The following is a 20,416-nucleotide window of genomic DNA, read 5'->3' as shown; positions in this document are numbered from 1 at the left end:
CACACATTAAAACAAAAATCAGTGGCACAACAAAAAGTTCTCACTTCTTGGCCTCTTGAGGGCTAAGATCAAGTATAGACTCTGCTGCTATATGATGAGATGTCTATTAGCTCTGTATGGGAGAGTACAGGCGGCCGTATCCTTCAGCAACCATGGGCAGATGTTTTGGGGTCTTGAGAGTCTCTCAAGCCTCCAAAGCACCTGCTCTCTTCCCTGCTTACAGGGAGACACTGCAAGTAATCTCAGGATGCCTCTACATACATGGGGAAGTTGGGGTTCTCTACTCAGCAGGGAAAGTGGCAAGTTCACATTGTCCCTTATCCCACACCGCAGGCAGAACAAGGGTCAATGTGTGGTTCATCCAATGTTCTGTGACACATTGCAGCACAGCCGATCTGCTCCATTTGGTGATGTCTATTTCTCGCCATTTTGACCAGGTTATGTTTCAGCTGACAATGCAGCATCTAGTAGGAGAGGTGAGACTATTACTATCATCCCCATCTACAACTCTTTCTTATCTCCAAAAAACAAAAACAAACCCAAAGACAATTTTTCCAATACTTTGTTAAAAACAATCAAGTTAACATATTCTAATAGCCTTCACTTTTTTAATCCTTTAGCCTGGACCACAGGAGAGTAGTGTTGGAAGGGATTTCAGAAGGTCATCTAGTTCTGCCCCCTGCACAAGGCCAGATCACTCTTTAAGGATATTAAGTAAAAGGATATTTACTTTAACTCTGAAGAGTTTGCCTATATTTTTCTGTTCTTTCTATCAAACCCTAAAGAAGAGGTCACTTGTTATACAAAAAAAGAAAAACTGCAATGATTTCCCAAAGACTTACATGAAAAGAGGAATCAAAATAAGAGATGATTATAGAAATAAATGTGCCTCTTGATTTGGATCTGTGGAAACTATTATAGCTGCAATCTAATGTGCCTTTTGCAATCTGCATTTAACTATGTTTTTTAAATTTATCATGCTAAATCAGTGGTCTCCAACTTTTTTAAAGGTGAAGATCACTTTCTGAAATAAAGGGTAACCCAGGATCTACTGCCCTCCCACCTCCCACCCCACCACCTTGCCCTGCCCTCCCCACACTGGGCTGGGTCAGGAGCACCCTGCTGGGATCAGCAGTGTAGTGCTCTTCTATTTCCTGGTGCTGCCTGGGCTTACTCCTGCCCAAGCCCCAGTAGTCTCCTAGCCCCAAGGGCTCTGGGCTGCTAGTTCCTGCCTTCCCAGCTCTTTTTCTCCCCGCCCCACCCCAATCCCAGCCAGGTGGAGCTGTGCCCTCTCTGGCCCAGAGCTGTGGTGGGGCTGGTGTGGGGAGTGGCCAGCAAGCAGAGGCAGGTTCTCCCCTCATCTCTCAGCATTTCTGGTACCCTTCTCAGCCTCAGGATGCAGGCCTTCCCGCTCTGCCAAGGGAAAGCGGGTTTCAGCTGGAGTCCAGCACTGGGAGCGGGATGGGGGAGGCTGGGACGCAGAGCCTGGCAGGCAGGGGGGCGAACAGCGCCTTGCTGGGCACAGCCTGCATGGGGCAGAGCAGACTGCCCCAGAGCCCTCCTTCTCTGGCCCAGGTGCAGGACAGATGCAGACAGGGAAGTCCTGGAGCAGGGTTGGGTCCCAGCCGACCTCCCAAAGTAGAATGTTCACTTCCAGTGACATACTAAACTTATAATTCATAAACCCTCAGTGTCAAAGAGGCTATTCATTTTTAACCACTTTAAAAGAAGAAGGGAGCACCTGTCAGCTGTTACAACATAACTATTGTATCTGTATGCTCCTATGACAATACAAACTAGCTAAATTGCTAAAATTTGAACCCTGAATGAAACTGAATTAACCTTGCAATGTTTTTGTTATGCTTGCATTGCTACAGGATCATGTGGACATAACAGGTACATCATAACAGATTATATCAGTATAATTTGATATTGATACAATTGATATGTCTGTATATACTTATACTTGTTTTAGGACAAGGCACTAGTTAATAATAATGAGCAAGATCATGTCCTCCGTGGTAAAACAATCAAAAAGGAGCTTCTAGAAGAGAACCCCAGTGAAGATTCCCTTGTAAGTGTTTTCTCTACGTCATCCCATCATAAAAACTGAGTTTACCCCACACTGAAAGCAGAAACTTCAAAGATCTGCGTGGATGTATGGAAGGCTAGGACATACCATGACTCTCCATCAATACTAATATTTGACACACTGCTCCTTTTCTGTCATCTGTACCTGCCTTCCTGCACTCTGAAGCTAAGATAACAGTTTGGGGCAAATAACTTTGAAAATGTTGCCAAGAATCCAAAAAGCCTAATTGAAAGATTTATTTTACAGGTTATTTTACAGGGCACATCTACACATCACCCTACAGCAATATAGCAATGAGCTACGTTGCCATACAGCACACTATGGCCAGGTAGGAATCACACATGTCTATACATGATCTTGTGCTATGTTGCAGTAGTGGTATGCTCCATGCTTATTGTGCACCGCTATGGTGACATAGCAGAGAAATCTAAGCATGTACTGCCCATGTGATGCAGTACCCACCAACTGCACCAACTTTACTACTTCCAAAAGGAAGTATGAAAGCATGGTGCCATAGCAACATCATCATGCAGCAACTTGTAGACATGCCCAACGTGTAGCTGAGTACCTTTCTTCCACTGTAGTCTTTGAAGTTGCAAATAAAAGCCTCACTGTGAGCACCAACTTATTGGCTACTTGTACTTAACTATATCAAAATGAAGTTTTTCCACAAACCTCCAAGTCTTTGCTTGAAAACGCAGTGCTTTGTGATAGTCAAAATTAATCCTTCCTCCCCCCTCCCTTTTAAGCCAAGGTAATATAAATATAAAATAAATGGTCCACACCTCGTTCAAATTTCAGTCGCTGATATAACTGAAACTGATCAACAGGTACCAAACAGGCAATCTGAAAGGAAAAACATAAGGATAGGAAAAAAATGTTAGAGTTTGACTCTTTTGAGTATAATCTTAAATCAACTTTCCTTTTCTACTGTCCTTCCCACCCCCCACAAATATTACTCAACACTTAGACTTACAAGTCCAGAAGAAAGGAATGTCTTCCATTTCAGTCGCATGTCCTTCTAACTTAGCCCATGTATTTATTACGTTATATATGAACAGCATTCTAAACATTTTAGAAACATATTTCCTGTAGATTTAGTACTAATGGAAATTAACAGACTGGATGCTCTAGAGATTTAAATCTGCTATATACACACACACAAGATGCAGCAAACATAGAAGTCTCCCTCATCTATGCTTCTAAAGTTTGATGATAAGGGTTATCTCGAGGGATCCAAAGGTTGTTTTCTCTCTATTTACATTCCTTCCTTGGTCTTGTGGCTACAACGGACACGACCAGTGATTCTAGATTCTGCGATCCACATATTTGTGAATCCCAGTTCCTGGGATATTAACTGAAGTCACTAAACCCATTTCACATCATGAAGGTAACTAAAGAGAGGTTAGCTCGTGTGTGTGTGTGTGTGTGCATACATACTATGTATGTATATTAACAACCTAGGCTGAATTAGACTAACTCATAACCTAGAGCTGAAAAGCTCTATCCTCCATTATTAGTCCAAGACACACACTTAGAGAGGTTTCTTTAAACTAGTATACATCAGTACATTTTTGTTGAAGCCAATAATGTTATACTAATTTACACCAGCTGAAGATGTGGCATTCTGCTCTTTGATACTGAGCCCATCATCTGTATCTGAATAGTGTACATCACTCTAAACCAGGGGTGGGCAAAATCCAGCCCACAGGTCTGATTGGGCCCACGGTGGACTCCATTTCCCAGGTCTCCCCTCTACCCCCATATTGCTCTGGCAGATCTCCATGGAGACCCCAGGAGCAGTAGGGCCATAAGAGAAGGGAGCCAGTATCTCCATGGAGACCAGCCTGAGACACTGGCAGGGCATGTGACTGGGCAAGGAGCTGCTCCAGGGCTGGGGCCAGGATCTTTAGACAATGCCAGTGTAGGCTGGAGCCAGAGCAGAGCCATGATCCATTGCCCCAGGAGTGTGCAGGCAGCGGATTGCAGCTCTGTCCTGCCTAGCTGAGGGCATTGTCACTGCTGCAAAATCCTGCCCTGGCCCTGGAGCAGCTCCCCACCCAGCCACACACCCTGCCCTGCACTGTGGGCCGGTCTCCATGGAGACCTTGGCCCCACAATGTCACAGCCCCACCAATCCCGGGGTCTCCGTGGAGACCTGCCAGAGCAATGCAAGTGGGAGCTGCTGGCTGGATGCACCATTTTGCCCAACCCTGCTCTAAAAACCGTCTGCAATAATTTTTGAAGGTTTCCATTAGGCCACCTAAGCATCTTCTCTTTTCCACTGAGAAGTCCAGCTCCCTTACCTTTTCCTCATATGTCAGGATTCTTTTGAGGGACTGAGCAACTGCAGCTTCTACAGATATACATTCATAATTTCTGAGAGGGGGTAGAAGCTCTTAGCACAGCACATGAAACACTGTGGCATCATAGCCCTCAGATTCCAGAGGTAGGGCCCAATCAATGCCTCACTGAGGGAATATCAAACTGGTATCAAAACACCTTCATGGCATCAGCCTAAAAAAGAATTCAAAACAGTAGGGAAAAAATCCTGTTCTCCTGCTTGTGGATGGCTTTTGCCAGGGTGAATGGAAAAGGAAATAAAAGCAAAGAATAGATTCATTTTTATGTAATAACTGTCGTTATTTTATTAAAAGATAGAAATCAATCAATCAGTCTGGAATATAAAATTACATTTAAAAGGCAGCTATTTGACTTAAATCCTTGTTATATACAAACAATAATGTCACTAACATCAAAATGTAAGTGTTCTAGCAGTGCTTAAAAGATTTGTAACCAAGGAAATGAAAGGATTTGATAGCAGATTGAAACATTGGCAGGTCTTTGCAGTTTCAGTTGAGTCATCCATAGGCTTATGCTTTGAAATGTTTATTTTCTTTCTAATTCAATAATTGATTAAATACAACTTAGCATACATTGTCTTTTAAAAGGATAAATCATTTTTTCTTTTATATCTCTCTAGGGTACAAGGAACTGCTAAATTTTTATCAGTTTAAAGAAAACATTCTTAGAAATATAGCAAGAACTAACCGAAATTAGGAAAGATGAAAGTTAGAAAATTTCAGCAACAAATGATGTGAATCAGTGAGCATTATAAATAACTACAAGAAGTATGCAATGCTGGTATTATCCATATTCTGGACTTGAAATCTAAACAGAGTTTGGAGAACAGTTAGGCCATCTGCTTTTCAGGCAGATAGATATTTAAAAGTGTGTGTGGTATCATGAATGTACTAAACAGTAATTCTCAAGTCTGACTTCTATTCTTCTAGTATTGATGATTTTTTTTATTATTATTTTGACAAACAGCTTCTTGAGATTACAGTTTTATTTATCCTGAGGTTTTCAGAAGTATTCACCATTGGCCTCACTTTACAACTATGCAAAATAAGGTCAATACCAAGAACTTTCATTTCTTTTGTTTAAATAGAAGTCCCTTACTGGCAGCATCTGCTCACTATTCAGCACCTATGGACTTACATCTCCAGAGATAGGAACCCAATACCTAGGAGTTTTAGACCACGTAGTCACACTACCAACAGCACTATGAGACAGAAATAAATCTTGCTACTAGTTTTAAAACCAGTCACCCCTGGTTCACAAGAACCTTAGGGAACTAGACTGTTATTCATAGCTCTGCTTAAAGTCAATGAATATATTGTGGAGTGCACAATGGTTCAAAGTTCATTGTAGACTTTATTCCTTCCACATATATATATGTGCTCATTGCAAAACAAGACAAAACAAGCTAAAAACCAAAATTCCCAAAACACCCTAACCCTGAGAAGCAATGTGTGTTTCTTAACAAATATTATAAGGGCAAGCCTATAGAAAAAGGTTAAATATAGAACATTTAATTATACTGTGAATTTAGAGACTAATTGCAATATACACCTGATCTTTGAGATTTCAGTGGGATTTGGATTAGGTCCTACATTATGATACAGGCAGAGAAGTACACTGAAGTAGCTCAGCTGTAGGCTAAGGAGCCAGAAGACTCTGCATTCTACTTCTAGCAGTGTCATTGACTTACTCTGATCTAGAGGCAAATCAGGTAACCACAGTTCTGTCTTTAAAAAGAGAGACACTACATAGTCCTCTCAGGAGTGATTGTAGGGTGCATGTAAAATTTCTGAATAAATGTGTTCTACAGGTACAAAATATTACCAATTCTTTCCTGCCCATTGATGTGTGGAAATCATCTTGCGTAAGAAATATTCACTCCCTACTTAACAATCAAAAACATAATCGATCTGGGTTATGCAAGCAGGGCTAGATTCTGAGCTATGACTAAAATACATTTGGAAGGAGGAAGGTAGCATACGTGACTTTACGCTGGCTTGTCACTTCCTGTACCCAGGGCTGACTATTGCCAGCCCTTGTCCCTCTACCTCTTGGCCAGTGAATCTTTGCAGCAATTTAGAATTGCAGAAGCACTCCTGTGACATCCCCGTCTCTGGGAAATGCTGTGGAAAGTAGGAAGCATAATGTTAATTTCTTCATGCCACAAAAATTATTGGGTGGACAAACAAATCAAGTTTCCTGGTTCCTTTGTACAACTGGAACTCAACAAGGACAAAGCAAGGCTAAGGACCTGTCCCACAAACATCCCAGTGTTCCAGCTGCCTTAAGAAATACCCAAATTGATTCCTTCAAAAAAATACCATCGTGCCTGCTGTACATGTGACCGTAGGAGATGCCAATGGTCTGAGTTATAACATGCAGTGATTATTACTTATTCAAGCCATTGCATTTCATAGGAAAGAAGTGGCACTTCCCTGCTTTGGGAAGATTTTCTGAAAGCAAGGGTGACAAGGTTGAAAAGAAATATCGATGTTCATCTCCTCCCATTCTGGCATTTTTTTGAGGTACATTTAGCTGATATTTTACATTTCCTACTGCCTGGCAATCCCATTCATATCCCAATAATCCACAACCACGTATATCTATGCACACCCAAAGCTTCTACATCAGGAATCAAAACAACAAGCTTGATTAAAAAGTAGCAAGGGAGGAATAACAAGTATTCATCTAAACGGAAAATGCTAAAGTTTATTCTGGATTAAGAAATCAGACATGGAGGCTGGTTCAGAAATGCCAAAGGATACATTTCAGAGAGATTTTTTTTAATTATGTTAATGTTCCTATACAAATGTACATGGATAACAGAAACTAAATGCACTTTTGTGAAAAGCTTTACAAATATATACTTGACATTTAGCTTCTGATTTGTCTATATATATTAGGAACTTGTACACCTATGCACTTCTCTTACAACAATAAGACTTTTTGTCTTAAAAAACAAAAAGATTGTATGAAATGCTGTTAAACTTCTTGAGACACTGTGCCTTAGAAGTAGATAGTGAGGACCATTTAAGTTTATTCAACAAATGGGTTGTTGATATTATCTCTGGAGTTCAATACTGTGGATTGCCAAGAGAAGAAAACAAAGAAAAAAGATAAAAAGCAGAAAGAATAAGGTTCATTGCCAGATTGTTCTTTATACTAGAAGCAGCACTCAGAAGCACGCCAGAAACAATTTACTTATTTATTTCACTGGTCAACAGATTGGAAGGAGTAAAGCCAAGGCTCTACATACTACCTTCATCATCTGCCCAAGCTAGGAGGTGTACCACATAGATATGGCCTGTGCTTATACTCTCAGTCTTACAGTGGAGATGTAGAGAGATCACAAAGGGACACATGAACAGCTCTCACTTCCCCTCCTGCTCAGGAGCAGCTATGTGAATCGGCATAGGGTGGCACGGAGCCCTGGTGTCTGATCCCAGTTGGCAAGGTCCAATTCAGACTGCGGACTGGCCCTGCACAACTCATAGCCTGCAGGGCCTGAAGATCGAGCACCGCTTCTTTAGAAGATGGATGCTAGCACTGTTAACTCTAGCCCAGTGTAAACAGCATAGATTAGCTGTAATTTTAGGGATGGCAGCAGAACGAAAAATGGCAAAACTGTGCTAGCAAGAGTAGAATCAGGCCTGGTTTATTTTTAAAAATCCCCAGTGAAAAGGATACAATTTAGTCACATACATATAGGCACTCTGCAGTCATCCAGTTCTATAAGCCTTAGACAATATGGCAAATTGGAAATAGTGAACAAAACAGAAATAGAGTACCACAGAACTACAGACTGTGGCCAACAATGACCAGATGTGCAGTGACTGGTACTGCTATAAGAGTCAGCATTATGTAATCAGCTAACATTCTCCCTTGTTTTCAGCTGCTAAATTAAAATTAAAAAAAAATAAAATACAGTAAATACATCCTTAATTTGACTTTGGAGACTGCTATCTTTGCCAGAGAGGTTTGTAGCAGAAGCTCTTAAGTTTTCTCCACAACCTGCTTGAGTACCTGGACATTAACTTTTTGTATCAAGAAAAATGTCTTTTTCTTGGTACAAATATAAACCCTGCCCAGGGCCTTAGAATACATAGGCCAGTGATTCTCAACCAAAGTGCCCTGATACCTAGACTGCCTTGAGATCTTTTCAAGGGTGCCAGGTAATGGTAGCACAGTTATGTGTACAAGTATGATTGACAAGATAAACCCAGAGATTTCAAATAGAAATCCATAGCATTTAAAATAGTCTGACCTGGTGTGGTCTTCCTGAGCTTCTGGCAGTAGAAAAAGTGTTCTATTATTATTCTGTAATAAAAAAAATTGAGTGGAAACAGAAGACAGGTATTTTCCAAGGGGTGCCTTGAGTATAAGAAGGTGGAAAACCATTGACATAAGCCTTGCCTACTGGGGATTTTCTCTAATTCAGCTAATTAGTGTAAATACAATGGTGGAGTTTACCTCCGTTTGAAAGCAGAGTAAGCCGCCCCAGTGCAAACTATTTTAGCATGTATATACATGAGGTATGAAGCGGTGAATTTATACCAGTAAGGGCTTGAGGCAGACAAGGTCATCGAGTATAGAACAATGTTCCACTGGCAAGAAGGACTGGATGACATAGCAAGTTTTTTCTAACTCTTAACTACCAGGAACAAATCCAAGCCGTTTTCAAGGTGATTGGGTCTCAAAAGACAAATAACTTGTTTGTCATCAAACACAATTGTCTATTAACACTTTAAAAGAAGCTACATAACAGGCAACTGTTGTTTTAGTACAATGGACCAAGATTTGAACTAGACCTAGAGCTGGTTAAATTTTTTTTCAGTGGAATATTTTTCTTTTGAAAATGCCATTTTGTCAAAACCAAAAAAAAACTTTTCCCAGGAGCATCTCAGTTTTGTTTAGAATAAAATGTATGTTCATAAAGTTGAAAGAAGCAGTTCTATTTTTTTTCTGGAGTTTTTTTAAGGTCAAAATAGCAAAACTATAGAATCTATAAAAGAAGGCTATAAGGGACCAGAAATCATCTAGTCCAACCCCCTGCTCTGAATGTAATGTTTCAGTTTTTTAAAAGAAAACATTCTAATCAACGTAAAATATTTTAATTGATTTTTTCAAAGAATTTCATTTTTTAATTTTGATCCAAGTCAAAACGCAAGCATGTTTTGAAGTCTTGAAATTTTTCAGACAAAAATTTCAGTTTCCCTACAGCTCTGACTTAGGGCAGAGATACCTTAGAACAAATTTAAATTTTAAAAACTTTAAATGTTTATGTACTTGTTAAAAACAAATGACAATACCGTGATGAAAACTGGTTACTGATACTCAAGTGACTGGTGCTTTGAAAGAAACGAAACCACCATTACCACAGTGCTAGAGTAATGCTAAAGAGAACAGAAAAGATGCAGACAGAAGTGAGGCGCTGGATGGACTGGAGCCCCTGATCTTGAGAGATGGGGCTTCAATCCACCTACCCTCCTCTTGCACAGTTTGACAAACCCTAGAACAGACCTCCCCCTCCCCTGCCTTCTCCCCTTCCCATCCTCAGACAGCACCAGGGAAGGAGTTAGATTGCTTCAGCCCAGCCACCAGAACAAACAGAAGTTAATGAAGGTTCTGTGCTTTGGAGCACCTTCATTTGAACCCTCATATAACAAGGGTTCATTTGGCACAGAACTGGAGTGCTCAGCAGTTGTGCTCTTCTATTTATGTATGCCTATAGAGCACTTTCAAGGGACTAATAATGCGACAAATGTAATTTCTGTCTGCCCCGTAACTCTTTCTAAAGAACATTAAAATTGTAAGTTTTCCACTCAAGACTTCAGCAACATAATTAAATAACCACTGGGCTCAGTCTTCAAATGTTATTACATATGAATTGAAAATATTGGTGGCTTCCTTGTTGTGGTGAAGTGGGGCTCTCTGCCTAGCCACAGTGCTAGATGCCCCACTTGCCTTTGGTCATGCTCCCCACCTGACTTACCTGCCATGCCTTGGGTGGCAGATGTACCCTCTTTTGGGCCTCTCCCGCGACCCTCACCAGGGTAGCACCCAGCCAATTACCCTTCCAGGTCTAAGCATACTCAGGCCCCTACCAGGACAATACTATATATATATATATATATATATACACACACACACATATATACACACATATACACACACACACACACACACACACACACACACACACACACACACACACACACACACACACACACACTGGACCCTCAGCCCTCTGGTTCTTTTCCCCCTTCACTGGGACTCCCCATCTCTGCTGCCCCCTCCACTCAGGGCTCCACACCGCCCCCTCCACTCAGGGCTACTCATCTCTCTCCCCTTCACTTGGGACTCCACACTGCCCCCTCACTTGGGGCCATGGGGCTTCACTCCCCAGTGGGCTCAGGTGGCCATAGCCATGCCTGGCCCCACTCTCCCTCCTCAGCATCTCCTGGGGTCTTGCATCCCACAGGGCTCAGGTGGCTTCAGCCGTGCCTGGGCCCCAACTACCTCTGGTGTTACCTAAACCTCCCTGAAGGCGAGGGCTAGGGTTAAGGCACCCCTACCCACCTTTCACTCGGGTGATTACTGGCCTGGCGTTTTCTGGGGACTCCCGCACCACTGAGAGACTCACCAGGCCACCCACTCCCAGCAGGGTGCAGCGTTACGTCATGCCCAGGACCAGGAGCCTCCTGACCATCCCCCTACAGCTCCTGCCCTTACCTCCAGGTTGTTATGAAGCCTCACAGCCAGGCGATGTTGCTGCCTGGGCTGCCAGCAGTGAGCTGCCCTATTTATATGGGTGGCCAGAGCTCTAAAATGGCCACCGCAATTAAGCACCTGCTGGCTGCTTGGCCCCCAATCTTAAAGTGGAAGGCACTGACAGTGCCCTGCCACGCACCTTTCCCCTTTAAAAGGGTACATGGGGGATGGTTTCCCCTGCTGCTCCTTGAAGCAGGCTTCCCTCAGAGCCTGTGAGAGCCCTAAAGTGGTGAGCACCCCAAAAGGTGCTCCACCACACACCTCCCCCCTTAGAATGAGATCCTGGGGGCTTCATTTGGCCGATTTCCCTCCTGGGCTCTGCCCCAGCCTACTGCAGCCCCTGCCACATGGTGAGTGTAAGGGAGTGGGGCCTAGGAGCGGCCGTGAACTCCCTAGCGCCCCCTACCATCACGTTAGGGTGGACTAGGCACCCTCGAATCCTCGCCCGCCACGACTTTGCTGTTGAATAGGTTAAATGGGAGGCCGCCTTTGTTCCCCTAGTGAACGGTATGTGTGTTCTTGCCCCTACTCCAAATGGGGCGCCTCTGTGCGCCCCTCCCTTAAGGGGTATGCGTGCTCCAAACCTCCCCTTTAGCATGCCCCAAGCCTCGCAGCTGTTCCGTGGGACGTTGTACAGTCCCCTGCCTCTCAGGTGCTCTCTCCCTGGCACCCTGGGCTTGTTGCCCGCCTGGCGCCCCCTGGGCCGGGCTCCTACCCACCGGCCTGTTACCAGCGCCTAGGGCCTGTCTCTCCGCTGTTCGGCTCCTACCAGCACCCCTGGGCCTGGCGCGTCACCGCCGCCCTGTTCCCGGCGCGTCACCACCGCCCTAGCTCCTACTATTCACTCCAATGTCCTGCTACTGGTAAATATCGAGTTGGGCTCAGGCGGCCGGAGCCTTACCTGGCCTCCCCGACCCTACTGGGTATTGCCAAGAAGCCCAGGTTGGGCTCAGGCGGCCGGAGCCTTACCTGGCCTCCCCGACCCTACTGGGTCTTTATCGATCAGAGCCTGCCCCACTCTGGGGCCTGGGTCGTGCCTCTCGCGCCCACTGCCCCACTCTGGGGCCTGTGCCGCGCCTCTCGCGGCTGGGGCTACAACCCCCACTCAGCAAGCGCCCTCCTGGCACTCCTTATGCTGTGCCTGTTGTGACACTGTGCCCCTAATGGGCACCGGGAATGCCCAAGCTGCTGGGGAGCTCCCGTGAGGCCTCCTCTCTCCCCTACAGCCTCACCCGGTCCTCCGGAGTAACTGTAACACAACGCAAGCCACCTGGCTTCAACACAGAACACAGAGCCTCCTGCTCACAACACAAACACTGAGCCCCCACCAGGGCCTCCAACCCTACCTTTTGTCAAGGGGCTCTCATCCCCGGCATCATCGCAGCCAGTCATTACCACAAGGCTGCCACTACCAATTCAGGCTGCTTAGCTCAGCTGCAGAGCTCCTGCTCCTGCTCCTGCTCCTGCTCCTGCTCCTGCTCCTGCTCCTGCTCCTGCTCCTGCTCCTGCTCCTGCTCCTGCTCCTGCTCCTGCTCCTGCTCCTGCTCCTGCTCCTGCTCCTGCCAAAAAGGAACTGCTACTAGGCCCAGGCCTCAGTTGTTATAAAGGGCCCGGCCCTGCCCCCTTCCGGTCACCTGACCGGCTGGTTGGCCTGGCAACCCACAGCTGCCTTGCCCTGATGATTGGCAGCTCTGACAACCCTCACCTGAGCTGCCCTGGTGACTGGCAATTCACCTCTTCTTCATCTCAGGCACGGAACACCCCAGTGCCTCCGTGACAGTGAGCACCCAAAAGGTGCTCCACCACACTTGTATTCAAAAGGTCTGCCAGTAGCATAATCTTCTCAAGTATAGAATAAAACTTCCTAAAGCATTAAATATCTAGTATAAAAAGATTTATTTGAAACTCTCATCTCAATATCTACGAACCATCCTCAGAATGGTATATCCTATTATTTCTAAAAGCTTTATGCTTCCTATTCCATTTCAGTTAAACTAAGGCCATTTACATGATGGAAAAACCTGAAAACAATAGTGAATTTGGGCAGCATATAATCACACAGTGACACTGAGCTTTTGGAAACCAGTTAATATTCAGAAATATACAGTTAATTCGCAGATTTGCAGGAATAGTGGGTGCAGTGCCCAGGACAAAATAAGAGATAAGTCTGTGGATAGATAGGAAGGTGGTACATCAATAGTAAATCCTGACTGCCAATCTGCTTTCTGAAGGGAAATCCCTCTTTATCTCAGCCTATTTTCCCAATGAGTTTAGTTTTACTGCCCATGTAGTTTCCAATATCTAAAATCTAGTTTCTAGTTTGCAATATCTTCTTCAAGTTAGGAACAACAACAAAAAACCACAGTGTACTCATACTCAGCTGAAATGTTTAGCTGTGTTTTAAAAAGAAACATTCTTTTTCCTTTGTTCCTTAACACATTGTGTGTACGCGTGTGCGCACTTTTGCTACAAGAGAAAGCAGCAAAAATCTCAGGGCGCTCAGGCATATGCCTCGGAGTGCAGTGAAAATAAAGATTAATGGTATAGATATCCCTAAAAATAAAATGTGTATTTTTAAGGATTTTAGCAAGATCACAAAACAGACATCTTAACTACAGTGAAAACCAAATCAGCCATGGAGTAGAATAATAGAAATGCTGTATACCAAGCATATTAGTACATTAGTAGAGGGATGTGGAAACATTTTCATAACAGTAATTTACCCTATACCCATTTTATTAGTCCCTCATGTTCATGAGCTCACAGGATTTGATCCAAAGTTTCTTGGAAGTAAACAGAAAGACTTCTAAGACTCTCATTGACTTCTGGTGGCTTTGAGTTAGGCCCCAAATTCACCCCATTACCTTTTCTAAACTAGGATAAAAGGTGGGGGAAGGGGATTAATTGTATTAGGTAACACAATTAGAAAAATTACTTAGCCTCTAGTGTAAACAACAGTTTAACCCCAGACCTATCTGACATGATTTTGAAGGTGTTAAGGAAGAAAGAAATGAAAAAAGTGGTTTTGTTATATGCTTCTGTTATGATTTTTCATAATCCAAAACTTGATTTTAAAAAAAAAGCAAGCAATGCACTTATATTATAGTAGCAATGCCAAGATAGAGTTACAGAGCATTCATTCATGGGCCATTAATGCACTTTTATGTTTGTTTAGTCATTCAGCCTTTAACTCTACAATGTACCCATGGAATTAGTTAATGGCCCATTAATACAATGCCCTGGAGTGTCCTCATGATTAGCTAATGGGAAATAAGTCTTCAGAATTTCTGCAGCTTCACAAACATAGCTTAACAGAGTAAAAAAAATAAATATAACATTTGTTAAGTGTTTGTATACAACTAAAAAGAAAACTTTCTTTTCAATTTATGGTTCGTTGTCTACACTCTAGTACCAGAGAAAATTCACTAGTATCCCAGCTGTATCCAAAAAGCAGTAAAAATGTGTAGCTATTCTTGCTTTTCCTTATATGTGGCAGAATAGCAGGGGCCTGCAGGTTCCCCTGTGCATGTCAGCACACTCTTGTTTTCTACAGCCCCTTCAAAGCAGAGAATAGCCCTCTAACCAAAATACCCATGCATCCTCCACACTATGGATTGGAAGTTGGCCCGTTACACCATCAGTAGAACAGCCAGAAAAACTGTCTGAGTTAAGGGCATTATCAGGGGGCCGCTTCTGATCTTTTCACACACAGAGTACGGTTCAGATAGAATGGTTCAGAAATGGATACTCCCTCCATTTCTTTATATTAAATATTAGAAATGTAGGCATGCTGTTTTGCACATATTTATGTTATCGTGTGTGCACATGCATACACACAAAAATAATCACATACAATATATGTAAACACCCATGCCTATACTGCACTTACCCTTTGAGGCTCCATCTATACTGCTTCAGCAGCAATCTCAGGAGCTCTGGTCCTAAGCAAGCACTTCCCACCACTTGATCCTGTTCCACATGCACCAAAGTCAGGAGTGTAAAGCCATTCTGAACAGTTTCAGCCTTCTGAGTTTGGTGTGTGTAAAGTAGCAAAGTGGCAGTGGGTGGGTAGGGTATGCCTGAGAGCAGTGCTGCAGCAGAGCTTCCCAGATATCCCATCTCATCACTCTTCTCAACTCAGGAGTCTAGTTCCCACCCAGCTTTCCATTACAGTCTACACAAAGACAGACAGCTAAGAAAGAGTTCCTTATTTTTCCTGTTACAGGTTACTACAAACACACAGGGTGAATTCCAGCCCCACTTAAAGCAATGGGGCTAGGAGCAGACATTCAAAAAGCCTGAGCCTAAATTGATTCAATCTTTGCAAGTTAGTCTAACCTGGCTAGGCTGAACTGGTTTAAAACTGGAGAGACATTCTGTCTGGGCTCAAGAAATTCAGGCACATGCCTGCAGTGGCGCAGGTTAAAAGCTGGGGGTGCTTTAGTAGCCCTCCCTTCCCTTGCAAGGGAATGCCATTCTGAGCAGTCAGCAAAACAATGGTCTCTCAACCATTAATTCAAACTTTTTAAACAGCTTACCAGCTACCTGTTGATTAACTGTTCTGCCTGCCTTTCCCAGTGAAATTGGAGAGAGACACAAGCAGAGACACCTCTGGGCATTAGCTAACATACCACATGACTAGGGTCTGTGGGGTCCCTGCTGTGGGAGAAGGGAGAGAGGGAGGGAGAAGGGGGATTTCCTGCTTGAGCAGTAAGGAGTGGGGTAGGGCAGGGGGAAGCCAGGCAGACCCTGCTGTGTCTGCAGTCTCTGCCAGAGCCATATGCAGCATTAGCTAGCATACCACATGCTGGCTATGGTCCATGCTGTGGCAGAGAGGAGGAAGGTAATTAGAGAGGAAGAAACAACATATTATCATATTTACTGTGTAAATGAACAAAGAAGGTGAAAATCAAAGAGGAGAGAGGGCAAGTAGTGATACCTCTGATTCTTGTAGGGTCCCATGATTCAAGCACACCATGTCTGGACAAGTGATAGGACAACCACAGCCTTCTCGAATCGCCAGCTCCATATACTGTTTTAGGCACTAGAAAGAAGGAAAGCAAAAAAATAAGATGGAACAGTTACAACTCACATGACAGTAACACTCAGAAGTTACAGCACTGCATTGCACTGCACAGCTACCACCTCCACTTCCTTAATTGGCTATCCTAGAGCTCTAGCTCTCAGAAAACATCAATTACCATAAGTGTGAATGCTAGGAGTCATTACCTTGGAAAGCACGCAAACAAAGAGCAATTAATTATGCATGACTTCATCCATGGAGTATTGAGTTTATTCAAGTCAGCAACTCAAATCCTTTTTTCCTAAAACATCTTCTCTTTCCTAAGCCTGGACTTGGAAAAGAACAAGCCATATTTCACTATAATTAAAAGGATTTTGTTCTTGTATTTTCTCTTCATGTATTCTTAATTCAGTCTCTCATCTAGCGGTGACTCTTTTAAGGCCTCATTTGCAAGCAAGGGCATGCCATTGGGAGCAGTCTGCAATGGAGACAGTTCATGGCCTGGGCAAATGAACACTACTCCAGAAGCAATGAAGCTACCAACTTTCCCCTAAAAAGGTTATGTGATTTCCATGATGTACCATCAACCACAGGCCTACTGAGCAAGTGTTTGAAGTTCATTTCTAAGCCAGAGGCCCTCCTGTGTACACCCATGTACCCTCATTATGTAAAAAAAAATCATTATGTGAATTTTTCTAACTTTTCATTATAGTGGTTTCAGCCCACTAATTGCATGGGGTCATATTATGACCCAAGGAATGTTAGGAATCAGCTCTACAGTCTGTTTTATGCCAGGGAAACTCCAAGGAAGAAACTGGTGTAGTATAAAACTAACTTAACAGAACCCTAAATGACATGGGTAAGGAATCAATCTGCAATGTCCCAGGAAAAATATTGACCAATGTTCCAGGCAAAAGCAACAAAGCATACCATATATTGCAAAATATGCTGTTTCAACCCTCCCCCAATATAACAATGCATTCTCTTCTTCCAGATTCTTTTATCAGCTTAAACAGCTCACTGAACATGAAAATAAAAATATCTTTGTTCAAATCTCCCAGCACTGAGGATGGAGCACATGATTTCCAAGAAAGTGCCCAAAACAGAGGTTCATACTTATAAACACTTCTGCTTTGCACTGTTATAAGTTATAACTAATGGAGGCTTACTGAATGCTATGTGCCTGTGAATAGCAAAAACCTTATTTGTGAAGATGTCTGCAACTCAGGCTGTTATTGTAATGCCTACGCATGTTTAAAATTAATCAGAATTAACTGGAGATCAAGAATTTGGTTCCTTCAAATGTAGATTTTTAATGATTTTGGTTGGATAATTTTAATTTGATTTTTAAAAACATGTCACTTATTTCCTTAAAGAGATATTGGCAGCTTATATTTAAAATTTAAATGTTATTTTAAAAAGGATTATAAAATGCTTCAAAAGAAATAGGTTGCAACTATGAGCCCTAGTACGTAGGCCGGCTAGACTGGAAGGAATCCTTTACACCCCTGCATAATTTAGTTGTGTTGCCAGAGATTGTGCAGGTGCTGGGGATGATGAAGAGCAATTACCCCAAAGTAGTTCTTACTCTACCTGGGAAACTGGACAGGAAGCATGTGGAGTTTTGGAGGTACAGAGAGGTGCAGACAGAGTCAATGTGCTGGCCTGCACAGATGAGTTCATGCAAGGTGGAAGTAATCTGTGCCAGCAAAAGGGCCAATGGGGAAAAAAGGCATGGAATTGTTACTCAGATCCTACTCCTGGATTAAAGTTTGGCCCAGTGTGTTTATTATTTTAAACCTTAATCAACATTTAGATTGAAACATTCCCTGGTCCAGGGGAACCAGAAGGTACTACTGAGTGGAAACAATAATAAGTGTTATCGGGTTGGTGGAGTACCTCCTGTTCCTCTGGTTCTCACATGCCACGACTTAGATCACATGAGGGGAGGAAAGAGATTGATGAGTGGTTAATTGATACCTGCCGAATGATTATTCCGGACCAGTTACGTAATTTTTAGCATTTCATTTATTCTTCTCTTATTTTCTTTTATAGAGGACCGGATGGGAGGCAGCAGCTCATCCGAGCTGTCCCCAGGATCACCTCTGGGCTCAAAAGAGGATCCCTGGCAGTGAACTCTCCAAGATGAGTGCCAGCTAATGTTTCACAGGCTAACGGCTGTGCCCATAATCAGCACACCTGGTGGCTTCTGCTCTATGCCAGCTGCCCTTATGAAGGGTGTTCCTGTCTGCCTTTCTCCGTACGGGTCACTCCCGGTGACTACCTGCTGCCCCAGTCATTGTCCACGCAAAATAATAAGGGAAAGAAAAAAGATCAGAGGGGACTTTCTTTGCCCGTGTCTCGGCTTCCCGCTGCCAGTTAGCTCATTAGCGGCTTGTTACAGGCGCGGCCCAGTCTCTCTTTCCACACTCTGTGCCAGCGTGACTCAGGGAATCTTCCTTCCGTCAGGGTTGCAAAACTTGGACCTGGCTCCCCTCAAGCTCTGGTGTGGTGGACCGCATCTCTTCCGGGGTCTCGTCTTACAACCCCTTTTTACTTCAGCACTACTCAGCTGCGTCCTGGCACTGAAATGCGGCTCATCCCAGCATGGAGGCTCAGCTTTTCCTGGACTCATCGCAACTCCTGTAGGCTCATGGTAAGTAGTGAGTGGGGGTTTGTTGGCCCCGAGCTCCGTGGTCCCTCCGTCTCTACGCTTGACTCATGTCTCGGATCCCTCCACCAGATCCTCTCTCTCAGAAGTCTCAAGTAGCTCCTCTCCTCTCCATGGTACCCGAAGGCATTTTCATTAGGACTTCCCCTTTCTTTTATTCTTGGAGATTGTGTCCTATTGGCTGCCCGAGTGGGGGGTGGGGAGTCCTTCCCCAGCTGTCAGGAATTTTCCCCAAGTAACAGGGTTCCTAACAGGGACCCGGTTACAATAAGACTAGTTATTTAATCTTTATAGTCCACGATGAATGAAAGGGTGGGGGGAGAGAAGGGGGGGGAAACAAATGCCACAAATATTCTAATGATTTTAAAATTTAAGGCATTATTAGCACCACAAGGTATATAACTGGACTTAGGCAAACACTGTGCCTTTATTCATTCAAACAATGTATTTAATGCATTTTGAGCACAACACCAGGAAGTTAATTTAAATCATAAAGTGTGCTACATGGCTCATCTGTAGTACACACTTCCCCTATGCACAGAAAGGTGGATGGAAAGAGAAAAAGTTGTATGAGCAACTCCAGTAGGGAATTATCTACTCAAAAGGTTAATTCCCCAAAACTGTCCATGAAGTGGGGTGGAGGAAACCATGAAAGAAGCTACTGCAGCACACAGGAGTTTTGTAGCTCTCACATGCACATAGTTCCTGTATCCTGCCTCTTTTGCTAGTGATGCCCTGATAAGTTTGTGTGTCCAGTTCTTAGTGCCCTTTAGGGACTTTCCTCATGCCTTTAAGATGAAGAATTCAGCTCCCCTTAGATTTGTTTATCAGTCAGCATTGCAAAAAAACCATTTTCTTTCACTGAGAGCCCAGCTTCTGTTCTTTCTAGGATGGGTGATGCCATTAAATGATTTATTTTGTCAGAACAACACAGAGGACTTAAGATTCTGAGGTCAGCTCAGACCATCCTATTGAGGAAACAGCAAGGGCAGCATTAGGTCAGTACAAACCAAGCAAGTAACCGAGGCCCCTGCTGCATTCTGATTATGTTTTGGTATAGTTGTCCAGCATCAGAGAGGGACCTTAAACTGAATCATTGCATGGGACCCCAGAAAGATAAATCCCATCACTAGGAGAAAAGACAAAGCTTGAAAAGTTACTGCATGCTACACAAAAGCGCAAAGGCTGTTTATGAATTTAGACTCCTAGGTTAGTTAAACCCAACAGTAAAAATTACTAACATATGGAATATATCATGCATGAGTCTCATATGGGGCTGAGCAACAAAAGGCATCACATTTGGTTTCTGCATCCAATATCAACCTCTCAGGACACATAGCCAAGTGACTAGATGCTTCAGAGGAACAGTAATGCTTTATGGACTTTGCTGGTTTGCTGTTCAAATCCAGGTGAGGTAAGTAAGGGTTTGCTGCATGCTGGTGACAGAAGTTACACATGAATTGGTATAAGTGATCAGAAACTGGTTCAAATAACA

At 43.5% G+C, this 20,416-nt stretch overlaps 1 protein-coding gene across 5 annotated transcripts in view; it reads right to left on the bottom strand.

Moving 5' to 3' along the window:
* Nucleotides 1-20,416, bottom strand: part of RNF144B (ring finger protein 144B) — a 153,722-nt gene that overhangs the window by 20,796 nt on the left and 112,510 nt on the right. For all 5 annotated transcript variants that reach the window (XM_090039406.1, XM_090039405.1, XM_090039408.1 and 2 more), the window contains 2 exons: nucleotides 16,167-16,271; nucleotides 2,878-2,938 (listed from right to left, as the gene is read on the bottom strand). In XM_090039406.1, the coding sequence (XP_089895532.1) occupies nucleotides 2,878-2,938; nucleotides 16,167-16,271 (166 nt within the window). The remainder of the gene's footprint in view (nucleotides 1-2,877; nucleotides 2,939-16,166; nucleotides 16,272-20,416) is intronic.

The sequence above is a fragment of the Crocodylus siamensis genome, chromosome 3, assembly GCF_052110815.1.
Source record: "Crocodylus siamensis isolate JL-2025a chromosome 3, ASM5211081v1, whole genome shotgun sequence".
Taxonomy (NCBI): domain Eukaryota; kingdom Metazoa; phylum Chordata; order Crocodylia; family Crocodylidae; genus Crocodylus; species Crocodylus siamensis.
The sequence above is the reverse complement of the archived record's forward strand: the minus strand, read 5'-3'. Positions and strand labels throughout refer to the sequence as shown.